This window comes from Zosterops lateralis, assembly GCF_965231275.1.
Source record: "Zosterops lateralis genome assembly, chromosome: 2".
NCBI classification, from domain to species: Eukaryota; Metazoa; Chordata; class Aves; order Passeriformes; family Zosteropidae; genus Zosterops; species Zosterops lateralis.
This window is the reverse complement of record NC_139763.1, coordinates 66,301,080-66,328,433: the sequence shown is the minus strand read 5'-3', so window position 1 is coordinate 66,328,433 and position 27,354 is coordinate 66,301,080. Positions and strand designations below refer to the sequence as shown.

Here is a 27,354-nt window from a genome sequence, read left to right as displayed (position 1 = left end):
AACATACTATTGAAATACATTATTAAAGTACCTATAACACACAGAAGTTGAAAATTATGAAAATAGAATACGATAGTATAACTGCTTTTAAGATTTTTTTTTCCTACCAGAGTCCTAGGAATATCAGAATTGATGGGGTATGTTATCCTGTCTTCACTATTTTTTTTTAATAAGAAAGACTTGCAAGAGGCTAGATACTTCCCATAGACGTAGATAGATATGTTTTAAGGCAGCTCAAGGAAAAGCAGGGTAGATATCACATCATGAATGAGACTACAGGTAATGATTTTTCCTTTGAGAGAAGACAGGGAGAAAGGGAGGGGAGTTTGCACCTTTTTAGTTGTACTTCATAGGATGGATGACTACTTGAGACACGACTGAAGTTCTGATCAACTGAGTCATGTCTACCACTTTTGCCTGAGTGGTAGATCATCCATATGATGACCTCTACATGGATGGGTTAAAAGTCATTGACTTTTATGGGAGTTTCATAGTTAATTCAAATGGATGACATATTAACACTACTATCCTCTTTTGAAGTATTTGTTTCTTTGAATGAATAAAGATTTCCCCACATTATCTGCAAGAATAATATTATCATTATGCACAGGGCAGTTACGGGGAAAAAAAAAGTGAGACTTTTAACCAAGGCCTGTAGTTTCAGGAAAAGAGGTAACAGTTTTAAACTGAAAGAGGATGGGTTTAGAATGGACAGAAGGGAGACATTTTTACAATTAGGGTGGTGAGACACAGGATCAGGTTGCCCAGAGAAGTTCTGGGTGTCCTATGTCTGGAAATGTTCAAGGTCAGATTGGACAGGGCTTTGAACAACTTTGTTTAAGGAAAGATATCTCTGCCCATGGCGGGATGTTGGAACTAGACTTAAAAGTCCTTCTGACTCAAAACAATTTCTGACTCCATGATGTATAAACATAGATGAATACAATGCATACAGCATATCAAAGTAATTGATTTTTCTGATTTTAAGTACTGTGTGCAAGGATGATGGTTGGTTTTGTTTCTCTTTTTCTTACTCCCTTTGCACAATTCTTCTCTTTACATTAGACCAGACTACAAACTCAGGAAATCCCACACGTACCTGCTTCTCTCCACTGGGCTTCTTGTGATTTAACAGCAGCTCCACGGCCCCAACCACCTCCTTCCGTATGGCATGCAACAGAGCATCTCCCACATACACGTTAAAACGTAAGAGCAGCTCAATGAGCTCAAGGTTCTCGTTTTCAATTGCAATAAGGAGTGCAGTTCTTCCCAGGGGATCAATGCAGTTAATATTGATCTTGAAATAAATTTCTGCCTCCTCCAGAGCTTTCTTTACACTGGCATAATCTCCTTTCTCCACAGCATTCAGATAGGCTTTCTCTGAATGAGACAGTTCGGATTCTGCCCGCACAATGCGGAGAGGGATACGATCTCTGTAGGGAGCATTGACGCTTCTCTTGTAGTAGAACTGGGCCATATTTTATGCCATTCTAATACTTGGTCTCTGCAAGATGAAAATAAAGATAAAATCAATAACTGAGCTCGGGGATATGGTGCACCAAATAAATATTTGCAGTATGTAATATTTAAAACTCATACTAAAAAGTGATGTTGAAATATGTACTAAATGTTGTTTATCAATAAAATATATAAGGAAAAGTTGAAGCCAAGGCACTGCTTATTTGTAAGTTACCAAGTCAAAGCATATTTGTCATAATACCATTTGATTATATTCTTTATTTGAAAAAATTATATGATACAACATAGGTTTACCACCAAAAGTGTAGCTCCACTTCATCCTCAATTTCTTCATCCAGTTCTGCAAGGACTTAAAGAGTACACTCACCTGTCTCAAACACTGTAAAGTCCACAGAAAGACTCTGTCATGAGAAAAGCACAGAAGGCAGCGACAGGATGGCGACCTCCCCAGGTCTGACAGAGGTGAGATCTGGTTAGCAAATCCTGGTCAGTGCATCCAGACACAAAATTCCTGCTGCAGCAAACTGCACAGAAGCAGCTGTCCATACACATATCACTGGTCAAATGAAGATCACCCCATGTTAATGGGAAAGATGGCATCTGTGACCAACAAAGCCTCCCTCTACTCCTCAAGTATGCCTCTGTGGATATCTTGAGCGTGGACTGTAAGATAAATCACTACTGCAGGGACTTGAGATAAGCTAAAGGTGGTACTATTGTCCAAGTGTTGTCTCAGATCTAGGGGGAGGTTAACAAAGCCTGGGGAGAATGGATTGTTCATAATGGACATAAAGAATGTAAAATTTATGGGTCACAAGGAAAGGCAATTAAAAAGCTGTGCTGAAATCAACTCTGACTAGGTGGGTAAAAGGCAATTCTGATGGAATAATCATCTCTGACATCCTACAACAACCCATGTGTTGCTTAAGGATTGTGTGTGGACAACTAAATACAGCTCTTACATCTTCCTAGCTCTGCTCACTTATCTGTGGCAGGCACAGACTGCACAGCTCAGTGGTGAGTTTCCCTACTAAGATTTTGATTCAATCTCATGCTATTAGAAAAACATTCACATAAAATGTTTTTCCAACCAGAGCTTACTAACTTATAAATTAAAACTCAGAACCCCAAAGGAAAAACAAAATCCATAAGAGATAAATTTCCAAAGAGTGGTAGATAATAGTCATAGTTTTGATTCTGAACTACTCAGTTCTAAACTAGAATTAATACTGAAACATGGCAGTTATAAAACAACTCAAAAGTCTTACATATAGTAAAGTATTTAGTATCTGTGATTTTATTCTGTATATTTTATTCAAGAATTTTGCAAAAAAAATCCTTCTAACAAAATGATTTTCTCCTGGTTCTATCTTCCGCCTGAAAAAAAAAAAAAAGCGGGGGGGGAGGCGGGGGGCAGCAGGAAGAGAAAAAAATTTACCTCAAAGAACCAGGCCCACAAAAAATATTTCCCTCTGCTGTTCATTTGGGGGTTAAACACCTTATTAGAGAAAGAATTGTAGCTTCTTGTAGTTTTCTCAGATGATAATGCAAGCCACATTATCTCTTTGCCTTTTCCTCCACTTTCTTCAGTCATTAAAATAAAATCTCTGTTGAGATTCTATAGCAAGCTATAATATATATTTTTATTATTGTAAAGTTTTCATTCATCCAAAAGGAAAAAAAAAAAGCCACTAAACACTGTAAGGAATATAGTAATTAATCTGCTCTCTCTTATCTTAAGCAGTGCAATGTACAAAGGCTGTTACTGAGTTGTTTTGTTTTCCAGAGCAGATCAACATGGCTTGACATAGGCAGGAAAAGATAAAGAAGACATAAGAGAAAGAACTCTCCTCCACATCCATATACAGGAGCTGAGGAATTGCAATCCTTTGCAAGATGTTTCCCAGTTTACCCTACAGGAAGGTATCAGTCTATAGTCTGGGCTACTAGTGGTTGCACAGTCTGTGGGTTATGTTCTGTTAATCTCACTCAAAGTGAAATAAATTTCATATCCATTGCATAGTTTTATAGCCCTGGAACAGATATCACGTTCTTAATGCACTGTATTTTACCACTTTGTTTTTCATTCTTTTATTTCAAAACCGTGAGTTCAATCCAAGGAGGTGAAAATTTTTATGTTCAGATCCAAATTAAGAGACATGAATGTAGTTCACAAGGAGGTTATCTATAAGAAAGGTGGACTGCCATATTCCATGGACAGCCACGGACACTTTGAGTTTCATTCCCCTGTTCCAAACTCAAGTAGGTTGGGTGCTGGATGTGGAAGGGTGTCCTGCCTGACTCCAGCTGCCACCTGACAAAGACTTAGGTCTCAACACAGGCTTTATTTCATATTTGTCAGGCAGATGTCAAGTTAACTCACAACAATGTACACACATTATTCAGTTTCTTACTATCCACAGAGTTCCCCAAGACTCCTGAGGAAAACTGAGGGACTGCAAATGGGAGGTTAATACTAAAGTTCCTCTCTATTGAAAGTACGTGGGATAAACAGATCATTGTCTCCCCATTTATTGTGAGACAAACCATGCATTAATTTGTATCAACGAAACTGGGCATCGGAGATGTTTATCATAGAATAAGAGTACAGACACCTACAGATGGGATCTATCATGACTTCATGAGGATGATTTGGGGGTTTCTTGTTTCTTTCTTTTTATGTTAAGTCTGATGAAGATCTTTCATTGCTTCACTGTAAGCCATAAAGAAAATGGCTTACAGTTGGAACCTTTTTTGTTTACCTTTTCATGATTCTTGCGAAGTAGATCTAACTTTAGATTGTTTCTTTTAGAAGAGACATATTAAACACACATTTTCATTCTTCTAAATAGCTGTCCCCTGCTAATCTCTATTTCTTGCCTGCACCAATTCCTGAAAATAATTATCCATAAATAAAGTTTTGTCACAAGTAAAAGTCTATGGTTACATGCAATTAGAAACTAGAGATTGATTTGCTGATACAGTACTGTCCTGGAAGGTGATATGAACATCAAAGATAATGGTTCCATGGGTGTTTATAAAAATAAAACATTTATCTTTATTTTATCTACAGGTAGATACGTTGTGTAACAACTGCTATTGTGCTGTCACATGTAAATGCATGTATATGACACTTACATGGAGCTGTAAGACCTAAAAACAGCCAGCAGCAGTACAAAAGTCTCCAATTCTTTTGAGTGTCTCTGCAGGAAGAAGGCTAAAGAAACAAGAGGTCAAATACACTAGGCCAGTGTGAGGAGAATGAAAGAAAAAAATACTGTAAAAACTTATAAAAAGTGTAATTATAGTTTCTAGAGAGTTCATATACCTGACATACAATAAAAAAACTTCAGAGAAGAAATAAAGACAAAATAACTCTATATAGTGCTTCCTGCCATGCCATGGAAATATCAGCACTACCTGAGCAGGAGAAATAGATACAAAAAGGAAATTAAAATACCTTTTGAAGAAAAGTGATTCTTATGAGAAAACTCTTTTTTCTTACAGGCAGTTTTGTTTGCATCTGCTATAGAGCACTATTTCAAATTATATGGGACTGTTTCTTTTATATGTTGTTTTTCAAGGAGGAATGCTGTCTTCTTTGCAAACCCTTACCATTTCCACTCTATCATTTCATAATTCGTATGTCTTAAGAAAAGCGGATGTTATTAATTTTAATAATCCTAAATAAATAATTGGATTTTTTTTTATGCTGCTGTATCATTGTGTACATGTGCACATGCCTATTATAACCATAGGCACACAGATATTTCCCCATCAAAGCTCAAGAAAAACTGCAATCAGATTTCCTTGGCATTTATTCAACCATGTTTCCTTCCTCTTCATATATGATCACATCCTCTCTATTTTTCCAGGGGACCCTGACTTGCATTTCCCTTGCTTGCTGTCCTCCTACCCCAAAACAGGTGTGAGAGGAAAACTGGAGTGAGCCACCAGCAGGCCCCAGGTGCCTCTGTGACAAGGCACTTGTATCACTGCTCACAGAGGTGCTGCAACCCTTTCAGAGACAGAAAGAGACCCCAGTAATAACACATCCCCTTCAGCAGATGGGCAGCGGGGGGGATATGGATATGCTTCATAGTATCCACACGTGCAGCTTCTGAAATTCTCTCTGGCACAACCCTTCTAAAGATACTTTATTTCCAACACTGACCAATGTTAGACATGCTATAGCATTCTAGTATATATAGACAGAAAAACATAGCCTTATACTATAGAACTTCTTCTATATAATCAAAAGCTGATTTTCTGATTTTGCTCATGAGTTTGTTTTTCAGACAATTTGCATTAAAAAAAAAAAAAGAAAAAGAAAAAAAAAAAAAAGTGAAATTTCACAAGTAACTATAGCATCACTCTGCTCAGGAAACCAGAACATTTATGACAAGTGAATAACGTGCTGATTTCTCTGTGATCTTCTGAAACTATTTTATATGCACTTCTCATGGCAAAGGAAAGTTTCTGACATTTTCTAGGTTCATGAAAATATGAAATTTTCTTTCTAAAATAGACCTGTGACATACCAGCTTTAATCTGACACGAACCCTATTTGATACACAGTAACAATGATGTTCAAAGAGAATTTTGGAAAGCAAGACTAGCTCTGATAAATCCTAGTCCAAATGAAGCATAAAGTTCCCTCTCTGTCAGTCAACAGAACAGACTGTTTCATTTCAACAAGAACAAAAGAAATGCAGATAAGCTTTTGATTTCTGAACCCAGCATCAGTCCAGATATACTCCCTTATAACCAAATCAAACAGCAACTTTAACATGCTCTAGCACTGGGGTCAACTGGATAGGCTGTGCCCATGCTGTTAAACATACTTCACCCCGAAACAGGACAGCTGAATGAGAACTGTCTTCAGGGAATAATTTGGGGTCCATGCTGACTCCTACACTGTGCCTGGAAAGTGTGTAGGAAGGTGTTAATTGTATTGAGCCAGCAATGGGGTTCATTCCAGCGACTGCTTGAACAACTTCAGCTGCAGGTGATGGAGTTCCACTGATCATACCATTCATGATCGTGTTTATTTTACAATTGTCATAGCTGGCAATACACTATGTCGGGTCCTCACCTGAAAGTAATTTTTCATTGTTAGGATTACAATCAGTTTCAGATTTGAAAGCTAACTATAGCAAATGTAGCATTTTGGACTGTAACACTGATTCACACACACAGGATGTAAACTGAATAACTCAGTATGGCATACATTCCCTATAAGGCTGTTAATTTGGAAAAGAGCTAAACCTCTTGGTTTTGCTCTGGTTTAAAATGCCCTATAATCAAAGTTTCAGTAAAGCAAAGAACATGACCATCAGTACACAGCTGTAGTGGATGATGGGAAGCAGGCTGTCATGTCATCTGCTTACATGTGTTCTGGCCTCACAGTCAGGAAGGACAATCAGCTACAAAGAACAAATTCTGGGGTCCAAGGTACAAAGGTTATATGGCGGATTAAATTCCACCAGCATTTTATATCAGCATCTTAAGAAATCAAGACCTAGAAAAATCTGAGACACTGAATGTAGCAAACCTTTGATGAGGTGACATGTTACTTACTTTGATATTTTTTTGTAAAAGACGGGATGCAATTCCGTAGCCATTTTGGGGGGTTTAAAGCATGGTGCTTCATATATAGCATGAAGATGGTCTGTAAGTTTCCTTAATGCCAAATGGGAGGAAACTTTTACCTTTTAGGGCTGATGTGACACCAAATCTTAGTTGAGAATGACAGATTCTTATAACAATGACTTATAAAGTCTACAAGACTATTATCAGACTGCAGTTTGAGAAATATCAAAATATTAAAAAAAGACCATTGAGAGACATTAAAAATTATTAACAGATCTTAGAGGGATAGAATGATTTGGGGTCAAGTAAACAGTATTGCAAATTTGCATATTTTTTAAAGCAAGAGATATTCAAGAACTCTGTTCTTCAAATACGCCTAAAACTAAGCCTGATTTAATTTACCCTATAGGCAAAAATCTGATAGCTCACCCAGGAGAAAAAAAAAAAAAGCATCACTAGGTCACGTAAGTATGATGACAATACTAAATCAGTTCATCTTCCCAGTTTATTTAAACTAGAAAAAGGCACTCTTCAGAAAAACACAAGACGCATGGTTACCTCTTGCTGATGGGGAGCAGTATGCAAATGTCCTTGAAGCTTGAACTATTTGCTTTTCAGATGGAAATAGTGCCATGTTTCAACCTGCTACAAGAGCAAAGGAGAGAAAGACTACTTTCCACTGAATGTCATGAACTTGTTCTTTGAAATGATAGAGCATGAGTGATGTGAGTCCAGCCAACACGCAGTAGGCAGTCAGTTTAGGGTGGGAAGGACAGGGAAGGCAATAACACAGATAATGAGCTTAATGAGTGACTGCAACATCCAGTTGAGTCGACCTTCCTGTCTCCTTGGCTGGTGTTATTCTCCTGGGTAAATTCAAGGAGCTCTCCAAAATAGTTTTCAAGATAAAAGTATTTCAGTGTCATCTGGCCACACAGAAGGCTGCCTTCCAGCATTTCCAACAGTAGCACTGACCTAATGCTCTGTGGATGTGATCCTGCAGCAGCCACACAGCACAGCAACATTCCTCAGGGGACACTGGGAGTGGGCTGTCCCTGCTCATGGAGAGGTTGGGTGGTGGTTCTCCAAATGAGAAGAGGATGGGAGAAGAAACCTGTACACAATCTGTTGAGAAAAGGGTTGGGCAGAAAGGGTCTGACTGTGCAAGTCCACTTGAGAAGGAAAGGAGTGAGGATGCAGATTAGGTTGAGAAATACAGGACAGGAGCATTACTTGTGGGAATTATGCTACAAGTAGCAGTGACTTTTCTAAGTTTCAGAGTATATTTTCACACAGAACCACATGTCTTCCTATGATGAAGTACAAGGCAGCATGCAGTTTGGCCAGAAAAGGGAGAGTTTGGGCAGACTGCCCAAATACTTTTAGTAAAGACTTGCTAATAAAAACACTCCCCTGTGGGTCCATTTTCAGATGTACAAGCTAAGCCAGCCCAAGGATAAGTTAAAACACTTTCAAGTGTTTAGGGCCAATAGAGAGCCAGCTGTGAAGAGATTTGTGTTCATACATATATCCTCACATAAGCATTTTAGTACTGGCTGGTGCTCTCAGAGTGGTATGTGTATATTGAAGGGAGCCTCAAAAGAGGCTGAACTTAAAGAAAACCCCAAAAGCTGACAATAATTAAAGGCTAGTTAGAGAAAACCGCCAAAGTTTTGGAATTTATTAGCCTGTTTCCACCCACATCCTTGGTGGTTCTGCCCTCACACTGCTTAGAGACACTTGAGTTGGTACATTTTAATAATTTTACTAAAATACATGAAAATAAGATCAGGAAAATTTATTATTTTAGCTCACCTACCATAATAATCCAAAAATTCAAATAAAAAGAATTATAATGATCAATTAAATTGAAATCAAATTGACACAAAAGCAAACCATTTAAATTCAATAGCAAGGAATGTTCCACAATCTAGTTAGTTAGATAACACAAAAAGTAGTTATTATTACACAAGTCTATAAGAAGATGATCACCCATTGGAAATAAACCCCAACAAAAGAATTTGAAATGAGTCAAATGTATAATTTGGTTAGTTAACTTGTCTAACAGTGAAACCTATTTACTATCTGGTCCAAAGCCTTTTTTTCCTCAAGAAATTGTACACTTATGTGATGACTAACCCCTTCCTGCCCTTATAGCAATAAAGACATCAAAGTGACGAGCTCTATTTGCCAGAAGTCATAAAATGGCAGTTTCATGTCACTCAGGACCTTTAAATGTATGGTACAGAACATGCCCTAAAGAATAGCTTGACAAGGTATTATATAAGGTCTATTAAATCCAGAAGAACAGTTCTTTCCAGAAACCTTCCTGCATGGCCAAATTGTCATTTATACACATGCCCAAATAACAATTCAGGATTAAAAGTCTCCTGCTAAATTACAACAGGAGTGAAAAATATAAATAGTAACAATAAGAGAATTCTGACTGCTAGGGAGTGATGGCACCAGAAAGCTGTCATGTGGATTCCCTGGCTGACAAAGGCATGTCTATTACAGTTCTCTATAGATCTGTGACCCAGTAGCAATTATGTCAGATTGGTAATAGCTCAAATACTTCGAGCACCCTTCAGGAAGTTTGTATATTCTTATGAGGGAGAATGTCAGAAGAAGGTACATCACTGCATTAAAACACAAAAACTTAAAATAGATCACCTGAAAATCTGAACAACAAATCTATCTCCACAACATTTCCTTATAAACTGCCTTCTGAAGAATTGTATGTCTCTTCTCCTCAATAATGAATTCTCTCTCAAGCATATAATTATTTCAGCATTTTATTCACAGAAAAAATATATTTGACTGATAAGAAAATAGGGAATAATTGATACAGAAAAGCTTCACTGTGAAAAATGCATCTTGTCAATATTTCCAACTGGCAGAAGATTAATTCTGCATTCTTTTAACCAAGGTTTTTATTCATCTACTTTAAAAAATAATCATCCAGATTTATGTCTGGAAATAATGAGTAAACAACTTCATTTTGAAGCACCTGTGTTATGCTTTCTTCATCTTAAGCCAGAGGGTACAAGTTCATCTAAACACAAGCCAGCCTAACTTGGATTCTCATTGTAGGAATACCTCCTTGGCAAGACAACCAAAAAAAAGCTGAAGAGAACTGCAAGTAACATTTCAGGAAAACGACAGTTGACTATCAGAAACCCTTTGAAACAATATTCTAACTATGAAGACACTCAGATGTTTTAAGAGATTCACAAATTTAAGGATTACTCTAAATACTTCATCTGAACTCTGGCATAAAGCAGGTTGAAGGCAAATCAGCATGGCTCCCTGGTCCTGAAAAACATGAACTTGAAAAGACCTCCTGAGCCACCAAATCCAGCCTCCCACACAGGCAATTTCCGCCGACAGCCTGACTCTGTAAAGAACTGGCTCCCTGTCAAAGTAGCTGGGATCTCCCTACTTGATCCACTGCTTCTGTGACTGGTGGTGGACAGAGACTCATTCCTCCAGCACAACAATTTCCTCAGTCCTAAATAATGTTCAGCTCTTAAGGATTACCGACAGGATTATCTTTCTTCCAGCATAGCTGGAGAAAAAGCTACCCCTCTTTAGACTTCATTTGGCCAGGCTGCACAAATATGTCTCTACAGCTCCAGCTTATTCCTTGCACATTGGTGCCACCTGAAACACCCAGGATGTCCCCAGTTACTCTCCTGAAAAGGCACAGGTCCCCTCTAGCTCTTATGTCACACCCCAAACGCCTGGTACCCTCAGACATTCAACTAGTAATAGATGTCTACAAGTGGTCAGCTGAGTTGAACCTTCAGACTTCTGTGTTTGCACTACTCCTTTGCCATGCCACTTTTTCTGAGTGACCAAAGTGTACTTGTTACCCCAAGACACATTCTCCTGTCTTATACGATTTCAATAATTCTCTATCTCATGCTTAGATATTTTACTTGATTAAGTTCCAGATCTACAATCAACTTCTTCAAGACTACATTGTAATCATCAACCTTTAATCTGCTGATAACCCGTGTTCTTTTCCTCCTCAGTTGTTTTCAGTCAATAAAATTCTGGTAAAAGGAAAAAAAAATCCTTTTTAAAATTATTCTGTAAATGCTCATGTAATTTGCACTTTTAGATAGATTAGAATAACCTTTTGTACTCTGCTTCCCACAATGGTGGAATAACTGGTCTCAAGGGCAAAGCAAAAGAAAGCTCATAATGCATGTATTTAATTCTGCAATGATCCATATATACATAAGAACTTCTTTTCTTCCAGTAATCATCTTCCTCGCCAGAGCATGAGCTTTAGTCAGTTTTCTCTACTTAGATATATCACACAGGTCTCTGCCTCTGTTTGTTAGTAGTCAGTAAGTCCTTGACTCCATGACCTCTTGTAGTTAAGAATGTCAGATGTTCCCTGTGAACATCATGAACTTTGTATTTGAAGATTTTGTGCTAAATATACCCACCACCATGTTATTTCATTAAGATAGGTGGAATATAAATACAAGACTTTCTCTTTCTTTCTTTCTTTCTTTCTCTTTCTTTCTTTCTTTCTTTCTTTCTTTCTTTCTTTCTTTCTTTCTTTCTTTCTTTCTTTCTTTCTTTTTCTTTCTTTTCTTTTCTTTTCTTTTCTTTTCTTTTCTTTTCTTTTCTTTTCTTTTCTTTTCTTTTCTTTTCTTTTCTTTTCTTTTCTTTTTCTCTCTCTCTTTCTCTCTCTCTTTCTATTTTATTGCTCATATTTGGCAATAAGGCAAAACAAAGGCAATTATCAAGTGGCTAAAAAAAGAAGCTTTTACTATTTACTCTTTTTTCCAAGTGAGTTGAATGACACCCACCCCTACCTCTTACTAGTGAAAAGAAGAGGTAAACATTTTAGATATTAACCACATTCACTAGTGCCATACCTTGATGCAACCTACCTAAATTTAGACAGCCTACTAAGGTTTCTAAGTTGGAATGAATTTATCGTGGTCCCCTTCTAGAGCTAGCAGAAAAAGAGAAGGAAAATCCTGCTGCAAGCAATTCTATCAAATCTCCCTTTCTTTCTTTTTGACTGGCACATCTGGGTATGAACCTAGGCCTGAGCATCTGCATTTGAAGAATTCTCTGAACCATAGATGTTCAGAAAGATCATTTTGAAAATAAGAAATTGAATTTGATCAAAACTAAATGAATACAAATATACAAAGGAAGACAAACCTTACCTTGATCAGAAATATGAGGAACATCTCCTGTTATGCAGCTGCCTGTCACTATTGTAAACCAGATACAGCAATAATGCCAGTTATGCCTGCAATAATGCAGATTATGAGCCAAATTTACTTTGGAAAGATTTCCCTTTGCAGGAAATTTATTTACTCTAATACCCTTCTAAGTAAGAACACAAATACCTGCACATAAGGGAGTGCACCATGAGTAGTGGCACATGTTCCCTTTCAGATGCTGTGCTGTATCAAACCATTGCTGGCCACTAGAAATCTCATTAAATGTCCTGAGACATTAAAGAAGATCGCAGATATTCTAGGCATATATATGTACAATTCACTATAACTGGCCAGGGAAATAATACCTACTTTTCCTTGAAAGTGGTTTTCTGAGAAATGAAACTGACCCCAAGCTACACAAAGAAGTTGAGCTTCAAATAGATATGTAGAAACTGTTAACATTATTCTTCACTGTGCAGGTGTATCCTACACTCTCTGCAATCCACAGCATGCTGACATTGCAGTTACATACTGAATGTAGGAACTTCTTTCAAACTCAGCTGCTAGTGATGGAGCTTCCATTTTCAATTTTGTTTTTTTTTTTTTTCTAAAGACGAAATTATGTACAAAGCTGAGCATAACCCAAAGATAAAACCAGCTGTTAGTAACAAGGCCATGTACTTCTACTAACTAATGTTGATGCTCTGTCTTGAAAGTAATTATTTTATTGGCTCCATGCATCTGCTAGAATATCATTGCAAAATACACTGGTTTAAACATTAACTTTAAGTCTAAAATTACTCATAGTTGATACTTTAGCAGACGCATGGAATCAAAAACAATGGTGGAAATCAAACAATGACTCTGTTAGGAATTCCATGCAGAGAAGATGCATTAACTAAATAAGCAGTAAGTTATTCTGGCCTGACAGAAACACCTCCCCTGAAAGCACAGCCTAGCTTTCACATGTTCTTAGAGCAACATTCTCTCCAGCCACTGCTTCCCTGCCACTGAAGTGGTGTCCTCAGCAGGGACCTCCACTGGCCCCTGTGGGCTGTGCTGCCTCCCAGGGCTCATGCTACCTGCAGCCAGCTGTGCTGGACACTGTTCACTGCTGAAGTGGGTTAGTGCCCTGATGTTCTGGGCACTACAAACACCAACAGTTTCTATTCAAGGAAATCTAAAATTATAGCATTCTTTCCATTGAGAGTTACAGCTTCAGACATGCAATAACCTTTAACAAATAATCAGGAACTGTTAACATACCATCCATCATAGAAAGAGTTGATGCTACTTTACCAGTGCTCTAAGGAGAAAAATCAGACAAACAACTGAAAATAATTCCACTTAAAATTAATTTTTGTAAATAGAAAGAAGAGTCCTTTCAGAAATTATTAAGAATCAAAATATTCAAAGTTATTTTTTCTTACAGTAGCAAAAACTTCAGAGTGACATCAGGGATATCATGTTACTGAAATAGGGATCCCTCTGTTCTTTACACTCACTGTTTAGAATAAGGGGGAAAATTAAATTGCCACTGGTACATACTGTGCTTGAGTGCTTACTTACCAGTGGTTGTGTAAGGAGATGCTGACTGAGGTTTTAATATTGCTCACAGTAACAATTCTCATGATAAAATAAGCTATTTGTTTTCCAGAGGTAGAACTGTTTCTAGACTAAGCACACTCATTTGCTAAAATAGTAAGACAAATGGGACTAATTCAAGGCTAGTATAATTTAGACATTGCCTTTACAGAGTTGTTCCAAAGCTCATTGCACAGTGGCATGTCAGTAAGGACTTAAGCTAACTGTCTCAAAACATAAGGTCAACCTCAAGGTAGAAATATCAGCTGCTAGTAAAACTCTTCTCCTCAGACACAGTTACTCAGTTTGACTGAATATGAGTATCTGGATCCTGAATTTTACAGGTATCAGTAAGAGTGAAAAATGTCCACCATTTTTAGCAGAGGCTTAGCAACTGGTAGGACCTGGCCAAAAAAGAAATTGTAACATAAAAACCAGAGATGGACAGTGGATCACACAACAGAATGTGTCCATTGGAATATGGTAAATAACACAGAATTGAAAATTACACCCAGTGGCAGTGGACCCTAAAAGTATACTCTCATTTATTTATGAAAAGCAACCAACTGTTTGGATGAGAGCTGTGTCAAAGTGCTGCATATATTTGACAATCATTTACTGGCAAGTTTTTGCTTCAGGCAGTCTCATGTCCTTAGACTACTTCTTTTGGGAGAATAAAACTGTGGGTGAGATTCAGTTCAGGGTTAAGACACCTACGTTAAATGTCTAAATGTAGACATCGATATTTGAGATAAGCCCCCAAACTCCCTCTGTTGTCAGTGGATAACCAGGATGGGATTAGTTTTCTAAACAGAGAATGACCTTTAAGATATCCTACATGCCTGAGACATCCTTGGGAAGGGGCAAAATAGAAAACAACCTTATTTGTCCACAGGTAGAATCCAAGAAGGATGTCGTATCAGATGTCGCTAGACACACACCTGTTAGCCAACTTTATCACAGCTTTAGTCAGTAACACCAGCAGCACTTGCAAAGTGATTTGACTCGCCTTAGGGATCAACATGCCAGTCAGCTCCAGCAGGTCATAGACTGTTTTCTCACTTAGCACACTTATGGACATCTGCATGAACACCCTGTGTGGGCCTGGATGCAAATGCCAGAAGGTGACCAGAATTCAGTTGCCTGAATATTGTGTGCAGGGCCATGAGATGATACATTGAGGTTTCAGATATGATCTGTGTCAGGTGAAAGTCACGACAGGCAGGGCACGGGCTCCCTCTAGGGCAGGTATTATCTGCCAGGTTACACAGTAGGAGGAGACCAGGAGCACACCGAATTTAGATGTCTGCTGGGGAAGGAAGAATGCAGACTATCTGCTTTATGGCAGCTGCAGCACCGGGGGGTTGTTGTCAAACTGCCCCCTGCCTGTGCAGTCCATAGAAAAGCCATTTTCTGCACGGGGGCAGAGAGATGGGAAGGAGCACATCTCTTCTCCCTGTGATGTCAGAGGGTCAGCAAAAACTGAGACTTCAAGGCTGCTGGCAACACCTGGCAATGGATGGGAGACGCCTGTGCATTTTCACCTCATTGCACGGGTGGAGTTAACCATGCACTTGTCGCTGCTAATGATAAAATCAAGACTATCTCCCACTAAATCAGTATCTGATGAGAAAATGAAGATATAATACATTAGCAGCCATTATTTGGCACAGATGAAGCTGCTGCAGGCACTGCTCCACTTTTGGGACAATCAAAATTTTGTCTTGACACAAAGTGCTAACAGGCAACCAGGTGTTATCATCCTACAGCTTGATACCCTGTTACTCCACACTTGAGCAAACGTCAGAACCCTTCTGGGCTGCCATCTGGTTATTTCTAATCTATGATATTTGGCTCACTACTTGCCCCAGTAGAGTTATATATTGCTAGGGTTAAAACAGAGTTGCCAAGATTTCCCAATAACTTTCATAGATACATGATTATCATATCACATTAGAAAGGCAAAACAGCACAGAATATAAATGATGGACACATATGCATGAATTTCAACACTAGGAGAGAATGTTTCACAGTCCAACACTCTTCACTATTCAAAATGCTTTCCAGATATTTTGCTGGTATTTCACTTTGCTATCTCACACCCCATTACTTCTAATTATACTCAACCCTGACCTATTTAAGCAAATTTTGCTAACAGCCTGCTTATTGACAACAACTCATCCAAGTTGTTTTCATCTATGGCATCTATCAACTAGAAAGATTTGGGGCAAACTGGCTATATGTTTGCCTTTTGCTATGGGACAACAGGCGAAGCTTTCTACTGCAGTCACAACTTCTTGCTGTCACACAGGGGTGACAGCATCAGATGGCTTCAATGTCATGTCTCATCCCTTTTCCTTCACACTCTTTAATCAACTGATTTTATCAACATCTCTCCTCCAAAAAAATCCAAAAAAACTGAACTCTCTTTCCCTCAAAAAAACTGCCCAACCAAACCCAAACCAGCTAAACCAAAAAGAGGAAGTATAAAGGAAATTAAGCCAGCTTTCTTGAGAACACTGTTAGTAGGCTATCCGCAAAGCTTCCATTTGTGTCAGGTGAGAAGGCAGAAGTGAGGAATTGAATTGGCTGGCGACCAGCTCTACTTCTACAAGTCCGGTCTGATTTGATGAGAGCAGATGAGCGACTGCTAAAATAGCTAATCTCTGCCACATTGCTTTTAACTGTGCAAAGCAAGGCTGATCAAGAGCAACCACCAAAGAGGAAGCAGGAGCAGGTGTACCTGTGCCTGCATGACATGAGCCCTGGTGTCTCAGCTATATTGGGAAAACCACCTGCTATCACACAGATCTGCATGTGACAGAACCAAGGCGTAAGGAAGACACCACCCTGCTTATTGAGGCTTGCTTTGTGCTCCTCAAAAACATGTGCAAAACTTGAGTCAGTCATGACACTGCACTGGGGCTTGGACATTATTTTTTCATGCTGGCATTCCTAGAGGAATAAATACCCTAAGACTGCACCTCCCTCAGCAAATATCACAGTGCAATAGGAGCAGAGCTCCTTGCTGAGAACCCTGTATTTCAGGTTATTTACCTCAGATGAGCTCTATCCTGGTCCTGCAAGCTGAACATTAGCAGCTGGAGTGTGGCAGGAACACACCTGGAGTCAATGATCTGTTGTCTTTGGATTCTGTGGAGGAATCTAGTCCACAGGCTCCAGGTCCCTCTGCAGTGCCAAACAAAGCATAGTAGGAGAGGGAAAAGTAGGAGGGGAAAAATCACTTAAGAGGGTATTTTGATGTTATGATACCAGACTAATGTAGATGCATCTACAATAATTCAATCTCTTATCTTCATTTTAGAAACTTTAATGCTGGCATAAATTGTTCTGATCATTAAATACCTGAGAAAGTTCCCCTTAGCCCATTGGTATTTGACAGTATTGCAGTTATATCCATGGTCCTGGTGGCTGGTATATGAAGGTAATTATTTTTCAAGATGCACCTAACTTAATCAAGGGAAGGGTTCAGTTACCGATACAACAGCATGATCTCCAACAAATCTATGCATGATTAAGTTCTTACTCTCTGTGCTGAGTCCCTCCCAAACCAAACTGTTCAATGATTCTATGATTTAAACTCCACTTCTTTGTGATAAGACTGTTGCCCCCAACCCACACCCCCTTCTTGAGAGATCTAGAGGAAATTGTTTTCCTTCAACTTAGGTACTCAGTCTTTCTCTTGAAAGAAAAAATACTATAATCCATTTTCAGGAAAATTATCTTAGATCACTGCTTTCAAACCAGAAAGACGTTATTCTTGACGTTCATAAAATAGTTCAGCGTTCAGAGAACTTGGTGAAATCTCGAACAAAGCATTCTGAGATTGTTTACAGACATATTTTCTAATCCCAAGGTTGTTCTGAAATGTAATACTTTTCAGTATTCCTTCTGAATTTTACCATTGAAAAAGAAATTCAGAATTGACTACAACAGGTAGAAGGGACAAGGGTGTGATGCCAAAGAGTATTGCTTAGAGCACATGCCCGAAAGAGCCAGTGCTCAGTTTTGCATTCAGGACTGGCTAGAATAAAGGCTCAAGAGATAAAACAGAAACTTTCTGGCAGACTTTTTACCAAACACGAAGTTAGAATCATAACAGAGGACTGTAATGAGAGTATGCTAGAATTTATTACATGGTCTACAAACTGAGAATATGAATAGAAAATTACAATGTATTTTTACTCTCTAAACATTTTGATTATCATTTGCCATAGAAAAATGTTGTTCTTCCAGTGCATAATGTTAATTTTGAACATGCATTGGAAAGAATTTAGACTTATGCTTTCTATGTATTCTATAGTACATACCAAATATGATAATTTAAAAAGTCATTCTATTTCGGATGCCACTACAGACTTTAAAAATTATAGGTCTTAAACTCTATCCATGACTTGTACTGACCTCAACAAGTCAAGAATGATTTGTCTCCAGCTACATTTTTTTTCCCTTCTTGATTGAAAACAAACCTCTGCGGCTGTTTTTCTAATTTTGTAACAGTTATATATAATGGACCAACAAGCGTAGAGTACCATGGGCTTTTTAACTATTCTTCAGAAATTCTGCAAGTCAACCTTGATGGTGAAATATTACTTCATATGACAGGACAAAACAAAATTATTTTATACTTGTATCTGGAGAAGACCCCTAGGAACAATAATTGAGGGATTTCCAATTGCTTATGTTCATCTGCAAGTCAGAACCACCTCTGTCATCTAGGAAATTGTGAGAGTTCCTGAATTAATTAACATGTGGCCCTTTTAGAAGCAAATATTCTTAACTGTTACCACTATGCTGAGTGTGACTAAAGGTGCTTTGTATATTCTTTTCCTTAAGACAATGTTCTCCACACACCACCTACTAATGCCTGAATAGAGCTACATTGTATTTTGATACTATTTCTGATTATTACTAAAAGAAATCTAAAAAAGGTCCTCACATGTGAGAGAGTTTTTTCTTCTCAATTTTTTGCTTCAGGAGACACAGCAATATTCTAAATTGCAGGCATCATTGGGACCAAACCCATCTTCATCATGGATACTTCCTCTAAAAATACATTCATATGACTTAAATCTTCTACTTGCTTATTTTACAAAATGCAGGTGGAGGATAGAGGTAACGATGTCAGACAAAGGGGATCTGAGATATTTTCTCCTGCTTAAACAACCTTCAAAAGTTATGAGTTTTTAAAATAGTTGGACTTTTGCAGAATAATCAAACTCCAAGCACTATTTCATCACACTTGCAATATAAAAGGAAAAGGCTGTCAAGTTCCATCAAGTTAATGCTCTACAAATAATTACCACTCCTATAACACCATCATTCTTTATCTCAAACAAATCAGTTGCCAAGTGCAAAGTTCTAAGCTTTTGTCAGCAACTGGTAAATAGTTCCAGCTCCTCAACCCCAAGCTTATAAACCAAGAAAAAATGTAGCTAAAATAAAATGTTCTGAATGACAACTTCCACCATGGTCTAGCCAACAAACAAAGCATACCTCCTTACCTATATAATTGATTTTGATGGAATAGCTAGAAGATAACACCTGAAACACAAAGCAACCATGGTGGCTGTTGTACAAGTTACTCTGGAACGTAATAGAAGATGTAAGGAAGAGCAAATGGAACTACAAGTGCCCTGTATCCCGCGCTATGCAAGAAACATACTTGGAAAAAAGCCGAGACTTTCTTCTGTACTTTTCCTGCTCTCTGACCATTAATTCACACTCCAAGTGTACCCAGGGCCACCCAGTTTAAGAGTATAACCAACCTATTTGTTAACATATTTCAACTCGAGTGAGAAGACACAGGCAAAGAAAAGACTCTAATCACGACAAGATGACAGTACAATGAGTACCAGTAAGTTTGAAAGTGAAATGCATGAGGAACATAGTGGAGTGAATAATGCCAGTAACTTCTCAACACAGACACAAAATTGGGCAATTGTGAAAGCTTCTCATGTCTTGATACTATTTCTTCACTCACACCAAGACAAACAGTCGGTTTCATCTTTGCCCACGACAGTGAGATCATCATTTCTAACTGGCATGTAAACTGTTGTGGAGGAATTCCTCCCACCAAAGTTTGGTTGTCTAAATTTAGTTGTCCGCAGTAGTCTTAGTTAAATTTAGTTGATTAACTAAGGGGAGTCCTCCTTCACAGACAGTTTAGTGAAAGAGGCTGCTACAGATTCCTCATGTGCGTATCTTAGATACTTTCTTTAGGATCAGATTCATTCCTCCTGGAGACCTTGTGGGCTACAAGGGAGGCTGATGGTGATATGTTTGGATTTAGACATGCGTAAATGAATTAGAAAGACTTTTAGTATGTCATCCAGAAAATGGATTTAGCCTACAAGTTCTTTCCATGTGGGACACATGAGTAATGAAAGGCAGCAGGAGACAGTTTAATCATGAATTAAACTGTGTTTGGATAGATGGTAATTTAGATCTTTAATAAACATATTTATAGATTTAGAGTTGTTTTGCACATTGAAATTAATATTAACCTTTATAACAACTTAAACAGTTATATTTGTAAAATAAAAAGTGTGACATGCCCAGTTTTTACACTTGATATATTATTTTTAACTTAAAACTTAATTATAATAGGTCTTAGTATAATTCATCTTTTAAAGTAATTACTCTGAAGCTTGACACATTTTATCAGTTTTGTGAGACTGTAAAATAATTTTTTCAAGGAAACTTTCTTTTTATTTTCATCTAGTATAAAATGAATTTATATTAACAACTATAGGTGAAAACCCTGTGGCCATTTACATACTCTTTATACAAAAGGAATTATGATTCTGGAAAACTTATTTTTCCCTTTCTTGTTAGGTGAACATAATGTTCTTGGTACAACATGTAACTTAAAATTACAGCATCACCATATAACAATGTCAGACGCATTGGAGAACTCAGATCTAAAAACGGTACAATTCTTGGATTTTAAATCTTTCATTCATGCCACTGTGAAGGTCAGATGATGTTTTGAGTTGGTTAAGGACCATGGAATGTTTTGCTTCTCAGCTTAGAATATTCTTCCCAAGCAGCCGCAGGGTTTGTTCCTGGGCCTAAATCAAGACTGAAAACATTCCACAAGCCTTTGCCTTGTAAACTGAAACATCAACAACTGCCCCGCATACCACCCCCCAAGAAAGAGGGCACTTAGGATGAAACAACATCACAAGTATTCTTACATGTTATTTAGGAAGAGCCATCTTCAACAGCCACAGGACTTGTAAATAATTAATTAAATTTTTAAATCCTATACTTTTATTTTCCGCTGGTATAGCTCAGAGAGAGCAAATTCCAGCAAATTCAGGTTCTGCAAATTTTGCTTGTATTTTTGCAAATAATTTGTCCATGAGAGCAGCCTGAAAGCAGGATTCTTCAGGCTTTCTGCTGCAATGGAGAGTGCATTACAGCTTTTAAAACCTTGTAGAGTGAAACTTCAATTTACAACCTTTAATTTCACATTATTTCATGCACTTTCTCCAGGACACTTATCTTACTGGAGACAGAAGAAATAAGTTGTTACTAGAAACAAATACTTCACTAGTATTTCTACCACCATTTCCTATTTTTAACAATTATATTTATGATTAGGCTTTGTACTTCAGAATGCTGCTTATGTTCAGAAGTATTTCTTTTCTATTTTTAGACCTGATCCTTCAGTACTAAACATTTCATTCCCACACAACTGCCTTAAAGAGACAGTAAGAACACATAGGAAACTACAAAAATAAATGTTTAGAAACAGCTAACCTTGCAGCATGTACACAAAGCATAGCTGCCATGTAACAGAACCTCAACACCTCTAATATATCACAGCTTCTTCCTTGTGGATCCAAAAAAAGATCAGGGTCAACCACATGACATGTGTACCCTTGGCAATAAGCTGTGAAAACAGCTGCTTAGTCCACTGTGTATTTCCTGTTTGGTTTTAAGCATAGAAAGCTCTTCCACAGACAGCCAATTCATTGTGAGAAGCTTCTACCTCTATTAAAGCAGGACACAACATCACCATTGATTTTATGATGAACTTCTACTGAACAGCTAGTTTAAATTACAAGATAGTCAGTAATGGATTGAGGTCATTGATCAACAATAAGGATGAGACTAGACTGAGACAAAGGAAATGTGCTCATGTGGGAACGTGTCACTATTTCAGGACTACAAGGGGTCAGAGAGTAATCCAGACCTTCAGAGAGAGGAATCATGAGATCCATTACAATAGCTTTGGAAGTTCAGATGCCAGCACCCAGGAAAACTAGCTGCAGAAAGCTGGCAGAAAAAGGGTGCAATCCACTGCAGACTGGAGAAAGCACAGAGAAAGCAAGCCTTCACTACCAGGAAGGAAGAATAAAATGGTTTAGGAGGAGAGCACCAGAACCACCACCAATTTCCTTCAGAAGATTGCACTCTCGACAAAATATGCTTCATAAAGAATGGGATGTGGGATAAGTCTCATGTATCAAGGGACTCTCTAAAATAATTCCAGTATCCCCTCACAATGATGTAATTACACTAACAAAAGCATTTGTTGCCACAGCATTTTTAAAAGTATACTGTGTTTACTGGTGAGTATGGCCTCTCTCATCCAGCTAAATGACCTAAGTATTTGAGGAATATATTTGAAAGACATCTCTCCAAGGCTAAACAAGAAGTGTGTGGAATGACTGAAAGCTTCTAATTAATTACAGGTTTTCTTCCCTCTCTGGATCACGTCAAAATTCTTTACTTCTCATGTTTATTCGAGATTGTTGTGGGGCTTTTTTAATGAATCAGTGACATTTACTCACTGACTCCACATTGTACAGAATCTCCAAATGCTCCAGTTCTTTTTACCACCTCTGCTTCAACAGAAGAGCAGCAGAGGTTGGTAAAGTTACTGGGAAAACAATAACCTGAAATCTAGACAGTGTGGAAATACCTAATTAAAGCTGGAACAATAATCTCTGCTTTGCTGATTTCCTTTGTATGAAGGAAGAGAAACCCAGCAATTATAATCTAAAATAAATACCATTCCCTGTAGCCTTTCTGAATGAAGACAGTGAGGCTGTGCTGGTAGGCTAAGAGTGGATTCAGTCTTTATTAACGTCAGGAACCACCTATTGTCCTTGTGTTGGGTGGTGGGAATGCCAGCACACAGCTGTACAGCTCTTTCCCAGGGATCCTACCAGTGCCTGTGTAGTACATGTAGATGTCATGTGAACGGTGTGTGGACACACACCTTCTTTCTTCTCTCCTCTGTATTTTGGTCAGACTTGTGTTTGCTGCTGGATTTATTTGCTGTTACTGAATCAAATGTGACCTCCAGCTTGTGATATGAGTATGTAGCTCCTCATGGTGTGGAGCAGGAACCAGCTGAGTTTGAAAAGAAATAGTGGAAATAAAGGCTGGTTGTCAACACAATTCCAGCTTGTGGAGACCATAGCTGAGACACAGTGTTGTCAAATCTGCCAATAAAAATAAACTTCTTTCTTGGTTTTTTTTTTTTCTCTCTTTCTTCTTCTTGGGCTTTGAAGAGTCTTGAGGGGAAGCTGAATGAGGAGGAGTTGCTGAGGTCACTTGGTCTGTTCAGCCTGGAGGAGATTGAGGGGAGACCTCACTGCAGTGACAACTTCCTTGTGAGGGGAAGAGGAGGCGCAGGCACTGATCTCTTCTCTGTGGTGACAGAACTCAAGGGAATGGCCTGAAATTGTGTCAGGGGAGGTTTAGGTTGGATATTAGAAAAAAGTTTTTCACCCAGAGGGTGATTGAGCACTGAAACAGGCTCTCCAGGGAAGTTGTCACAGCACCAGCCTGACAGAGTTAAGAAGGGTTTGACCAATGCTCTAGGGCATGTAAGGGCACAGGACTCTTGGGATGGTCCTGTGCAGGGCCAGAATCTGGACATTGATGATCCCAGTGGGACCCTTCCAACTCAGAATATTCTTCTGTGATTCTATGATTCTTCATATTATTTCAAAGTTAAAGTTTCATTAGATAATTTGTTCTTACATTTCCCAGGGAAGCTACTTGTTCCACCTTGGTGTAGCTCCAGGCACAGAATATTGCTGCAGACAGAGCTGTGGGAACTCTTTAATTTAACCTCTCTAAGAGAAGAGAGAGTGTGTAACAGATAATTTGTACTAGCTAATCTCTGCTATCTTACCCAGCACAGAAACAACCCAAGGAAATGTTCAGGAAAATAATGCTAATGTGAACAGACTGCTGCCTGGGTACTTTCTTTCTCTCTTCCTCTCATTACAGAAAATCTTCAACTCAGAGGCACAGAGCCCTGGGTATTCCATTTATTTGAAAACTCATGCAAATTTAGAGTAATTTGCATTCAGCTTGACTCTCACTACTCTGTTTATCTATTCTATTACTTATCACAAAATAATTTTTCAGGAAAATCTAATAACATGCAAAGGCTGTTCCAGAGGTGGCAACTTTGCTCCAGCTGCCCAGAAAGCCAGCCTGAAATACACAATACTTGTAATAGCTGGTTAGTCTGAGTGTACTACTTGGCCCATCTCTTCTTTGCAGACTTCCATACTTAACATGTTTTATGTCAATAATTCATAACTTAGATTACATTAAAAATCTGTCATCATATAAACTGTTCAAACAGCTAATGAATGTGCTAATAATCTTTTACTAGATAAAGAGTATTAAACAATGTGCTGCCAAAAAAGAAGAAAGATGAAATCTCCATGCTGAAATATAACAAAACCTTTTTAGTTTGGGGTCATTTTTAAATGATAGATTCAGGCTATGTGAAGGATCAAAATGCCATTTTACTATGGATTTCAAAGTTTCAGGATTGAACTAAGTTCCATAGAAGACAATTTCAATATTACTCAAGAAGATAAAATGCTGAGAGATAGAAGTGTGGGAAGAAAATAAATTGATGATTCAAAAAATTTTAAAAGTGTTACAATTTTGACATTAATAATGCATTTAAATAACTTTAAAATGAAACAAAAAATCAAATAACTAAAATTTTCTGAGACATTGTTCCAAAGATAGCTAAACTGTTTATTTCAACATTCTGGAATAATAATCTCCCCCTGAAGCTTTCATTCAAAATAGAATTCTGATATAATTTTTCTGCTAAATGCTGGATGCAATTTTGTCTTATTATTACCATCTTTTGGTTTTACTGACTTTTATTTACACTGAATGAAAACTCAAGAATCTCATTAGCAGAAATAATTATGTTCACTGTTATTTACTCCAGATTTCAGATGCAGTGAGGTGAACTTTTTAAACTCATCAGTTCTAAGCACACAGTATCAAATCTGTGGGCATAGAACAAACTCTAATACGAAATAACTGAGAAAATGTGATCACTGAAGATGCTCCTACTATATAAGGAGCATCTTATATATTTATATAGGTCTGCATTCTTACTGGAGTATTTGTATTTTTTATATTTATATTTGAATACTTATCAATATATTTTAATATATATTATGCAAAGTGATGACATTTTTGTTACGGATTTACTATTTAAAGACAAAAATCTATTTTAATTATATTATAAAAGACTGGAATAAAGACACTAAACATATTTTTGGATCAGAACATAAAGTTACAAACTCAGTGACCATGATTTCATTAAAAGCACTCACATAGTCATTAAGTCCCACACATACCAAATTATATTAAAAGAAATTTCTTTCCCTCATATATTTCCACACTAGGGCTCGCAAGGAAGAACTTCATATTTTTTTGATAACGTCAGAGAAATGTCGCATAGAGATTCAGGTTCTTTATATGAAATATGCAAATGGCAGCTATAAAACATTCAGGTGATCTGCATAAAGCACACTCAGGCGAGGTTCATTACACCTTAATGGAACCAGAATTTTTTTTAAAAAGTCCCACATGCCCGTGTTTAACTGTCTGAAGTAAACCAAGATCCAAACCATGCAACGCTGATTCATTTCCTCAGCAGCTGTTTTGCTCATGTAAAGATCTTCACACAGAAGACAGAAGAATTATCACACAGGATTATCAAGAACCCAGAAGCACTACAAAAGACACCACAGCAGCATCACTAAATGATCTACGTAGCACAAGAAATGTTGGTTCAGGCCTTGTTTAGGTGTTCATTGACTCTTACTGTGCCCTAACTCTGCAGGTCTGCCACCATCCTTGCTGCCTGTGAACATTTGCCAACCATCCTGTGCTGCTCACTGCAAAATGCTTTCACAGATGATGCTGCACCCTGTTACAGAGCATGAGAGCCTCTGACCCACTGAGGCCAGAGGATGCCCTCATGCTTTAAGAGAGTTTAGCCATTGCTGGACTGTCCCACTTACACAAGCTGAGAGGCTGGAGTGAAACTATTTGCAGCCTCCTCCTGAGTCCTGGGCTCCAGGCACAGAAACGAAGAAGAGCTGGGGACCACATTCTCCACGTTTGGCCAGACACGGCTTGTGTCCACCTGCATTTCTGCTTGCCCAGTAGTTCTATACAGAGGAAGTGTTTGACTTGTCCTCCCTGGGTATCCTAAGCCTTACAACACAAATGAGGCTTTGATCTTCCTTGGTGTCCTGTTTCTTGTCTACAGAGGTGGGTAAAAAATATGCTTCAGCTGTATTCAACCTTGCATTGAGGTTAGATAGCCATAAGATGTATGTATTACTTTCTCTATCTTTGCTTTTGGACAAAGAGATGCAACCACTACAACAGGAATAAAATAGAGTGGAATGGAATGGAACAGAACAGAACAGAATAGAATAGAATAGAATAGCAATGTTTCAGTTGAAAGGGATCCACAACAATAATCTAGTCCAACTATCTGAACACTACAGGGCTGATCTAACATTAAACTATGTTATTAAGGCCTTTGTGCAAATGCCTCTAAACATTCCCCACACCACAAATTGCCAAGCATATTGAATTGAGACCAACGTTTTCACACAGTTTTTGCTGACAGCTGGGTGTGAAGATTACTTTTTGTTTGGTAATGTGGTTTTGGTTTCCTTGGTAAAAAAAATTACCTCAGATGTACTTTGGTTTTCACAACCTGAAGGATAGCTGAGGCTGCAGGATGATGCAAACTGCAAATCAGCTAAATCAAAGCAGAAAAAATAAACAGTCTCAGTAAATTCAGAAGTCTTTTCACAGAAAACTTCATCAAAAGACAGAAGTTTTCTCTCACAGTTCTGTGAAGAATATAACAGTTAAACATTATCTAACTGTAATAGCTAATCAGGAATGATTAGCATTTTTACATTACATACTGAGGATTAATCACAGAGAAGAGAGAGAAGAGCAAATCAAGAAATATTGAATAAAACTTGCTACATTTTCTTTATTTTTCCTAATTTTTACTCCAATACTGCAGCTCAAATAAAGGTAAGATTCCAGTATTTTTAATAGTATGATACACTTACTAGAAGACTTTTCTCCGAAAAATGACATTAGAAGAGGCACAAGCTAGATACTTGAAAGGAAAAACCTGTGGCATTCATTTTAA

The 27,354-nt window shown here is 37.9% G+C and overlaps 1 protein-coding gene across 1 annotated transcript in view; it reads right to left on the bottom strand.

Annotated features, from left to right (window-relative positions):
- The window catches only part of TRPC4 (transient receptor potential cation channel subfamily C member 4), a 126,684-nt gene that overhangs the window by 75,796 nt on the left and 23,534 nt on the right, over positions 1-27,354 (bottom strand). Inside the window, exon 2 of the mRNA XM_083881416.1 lies at positions 1,100-1,504. Within this exon, the coding sequence (XP_083737542.1) occupies positions 1,100-1,477 (378 nt within the window). The 5' untranslated portion in view covers positions 1,478-1,504. The remainder of the gene's footprint in view (positions 1-1,099; positions 1,505-27,354) is intronic.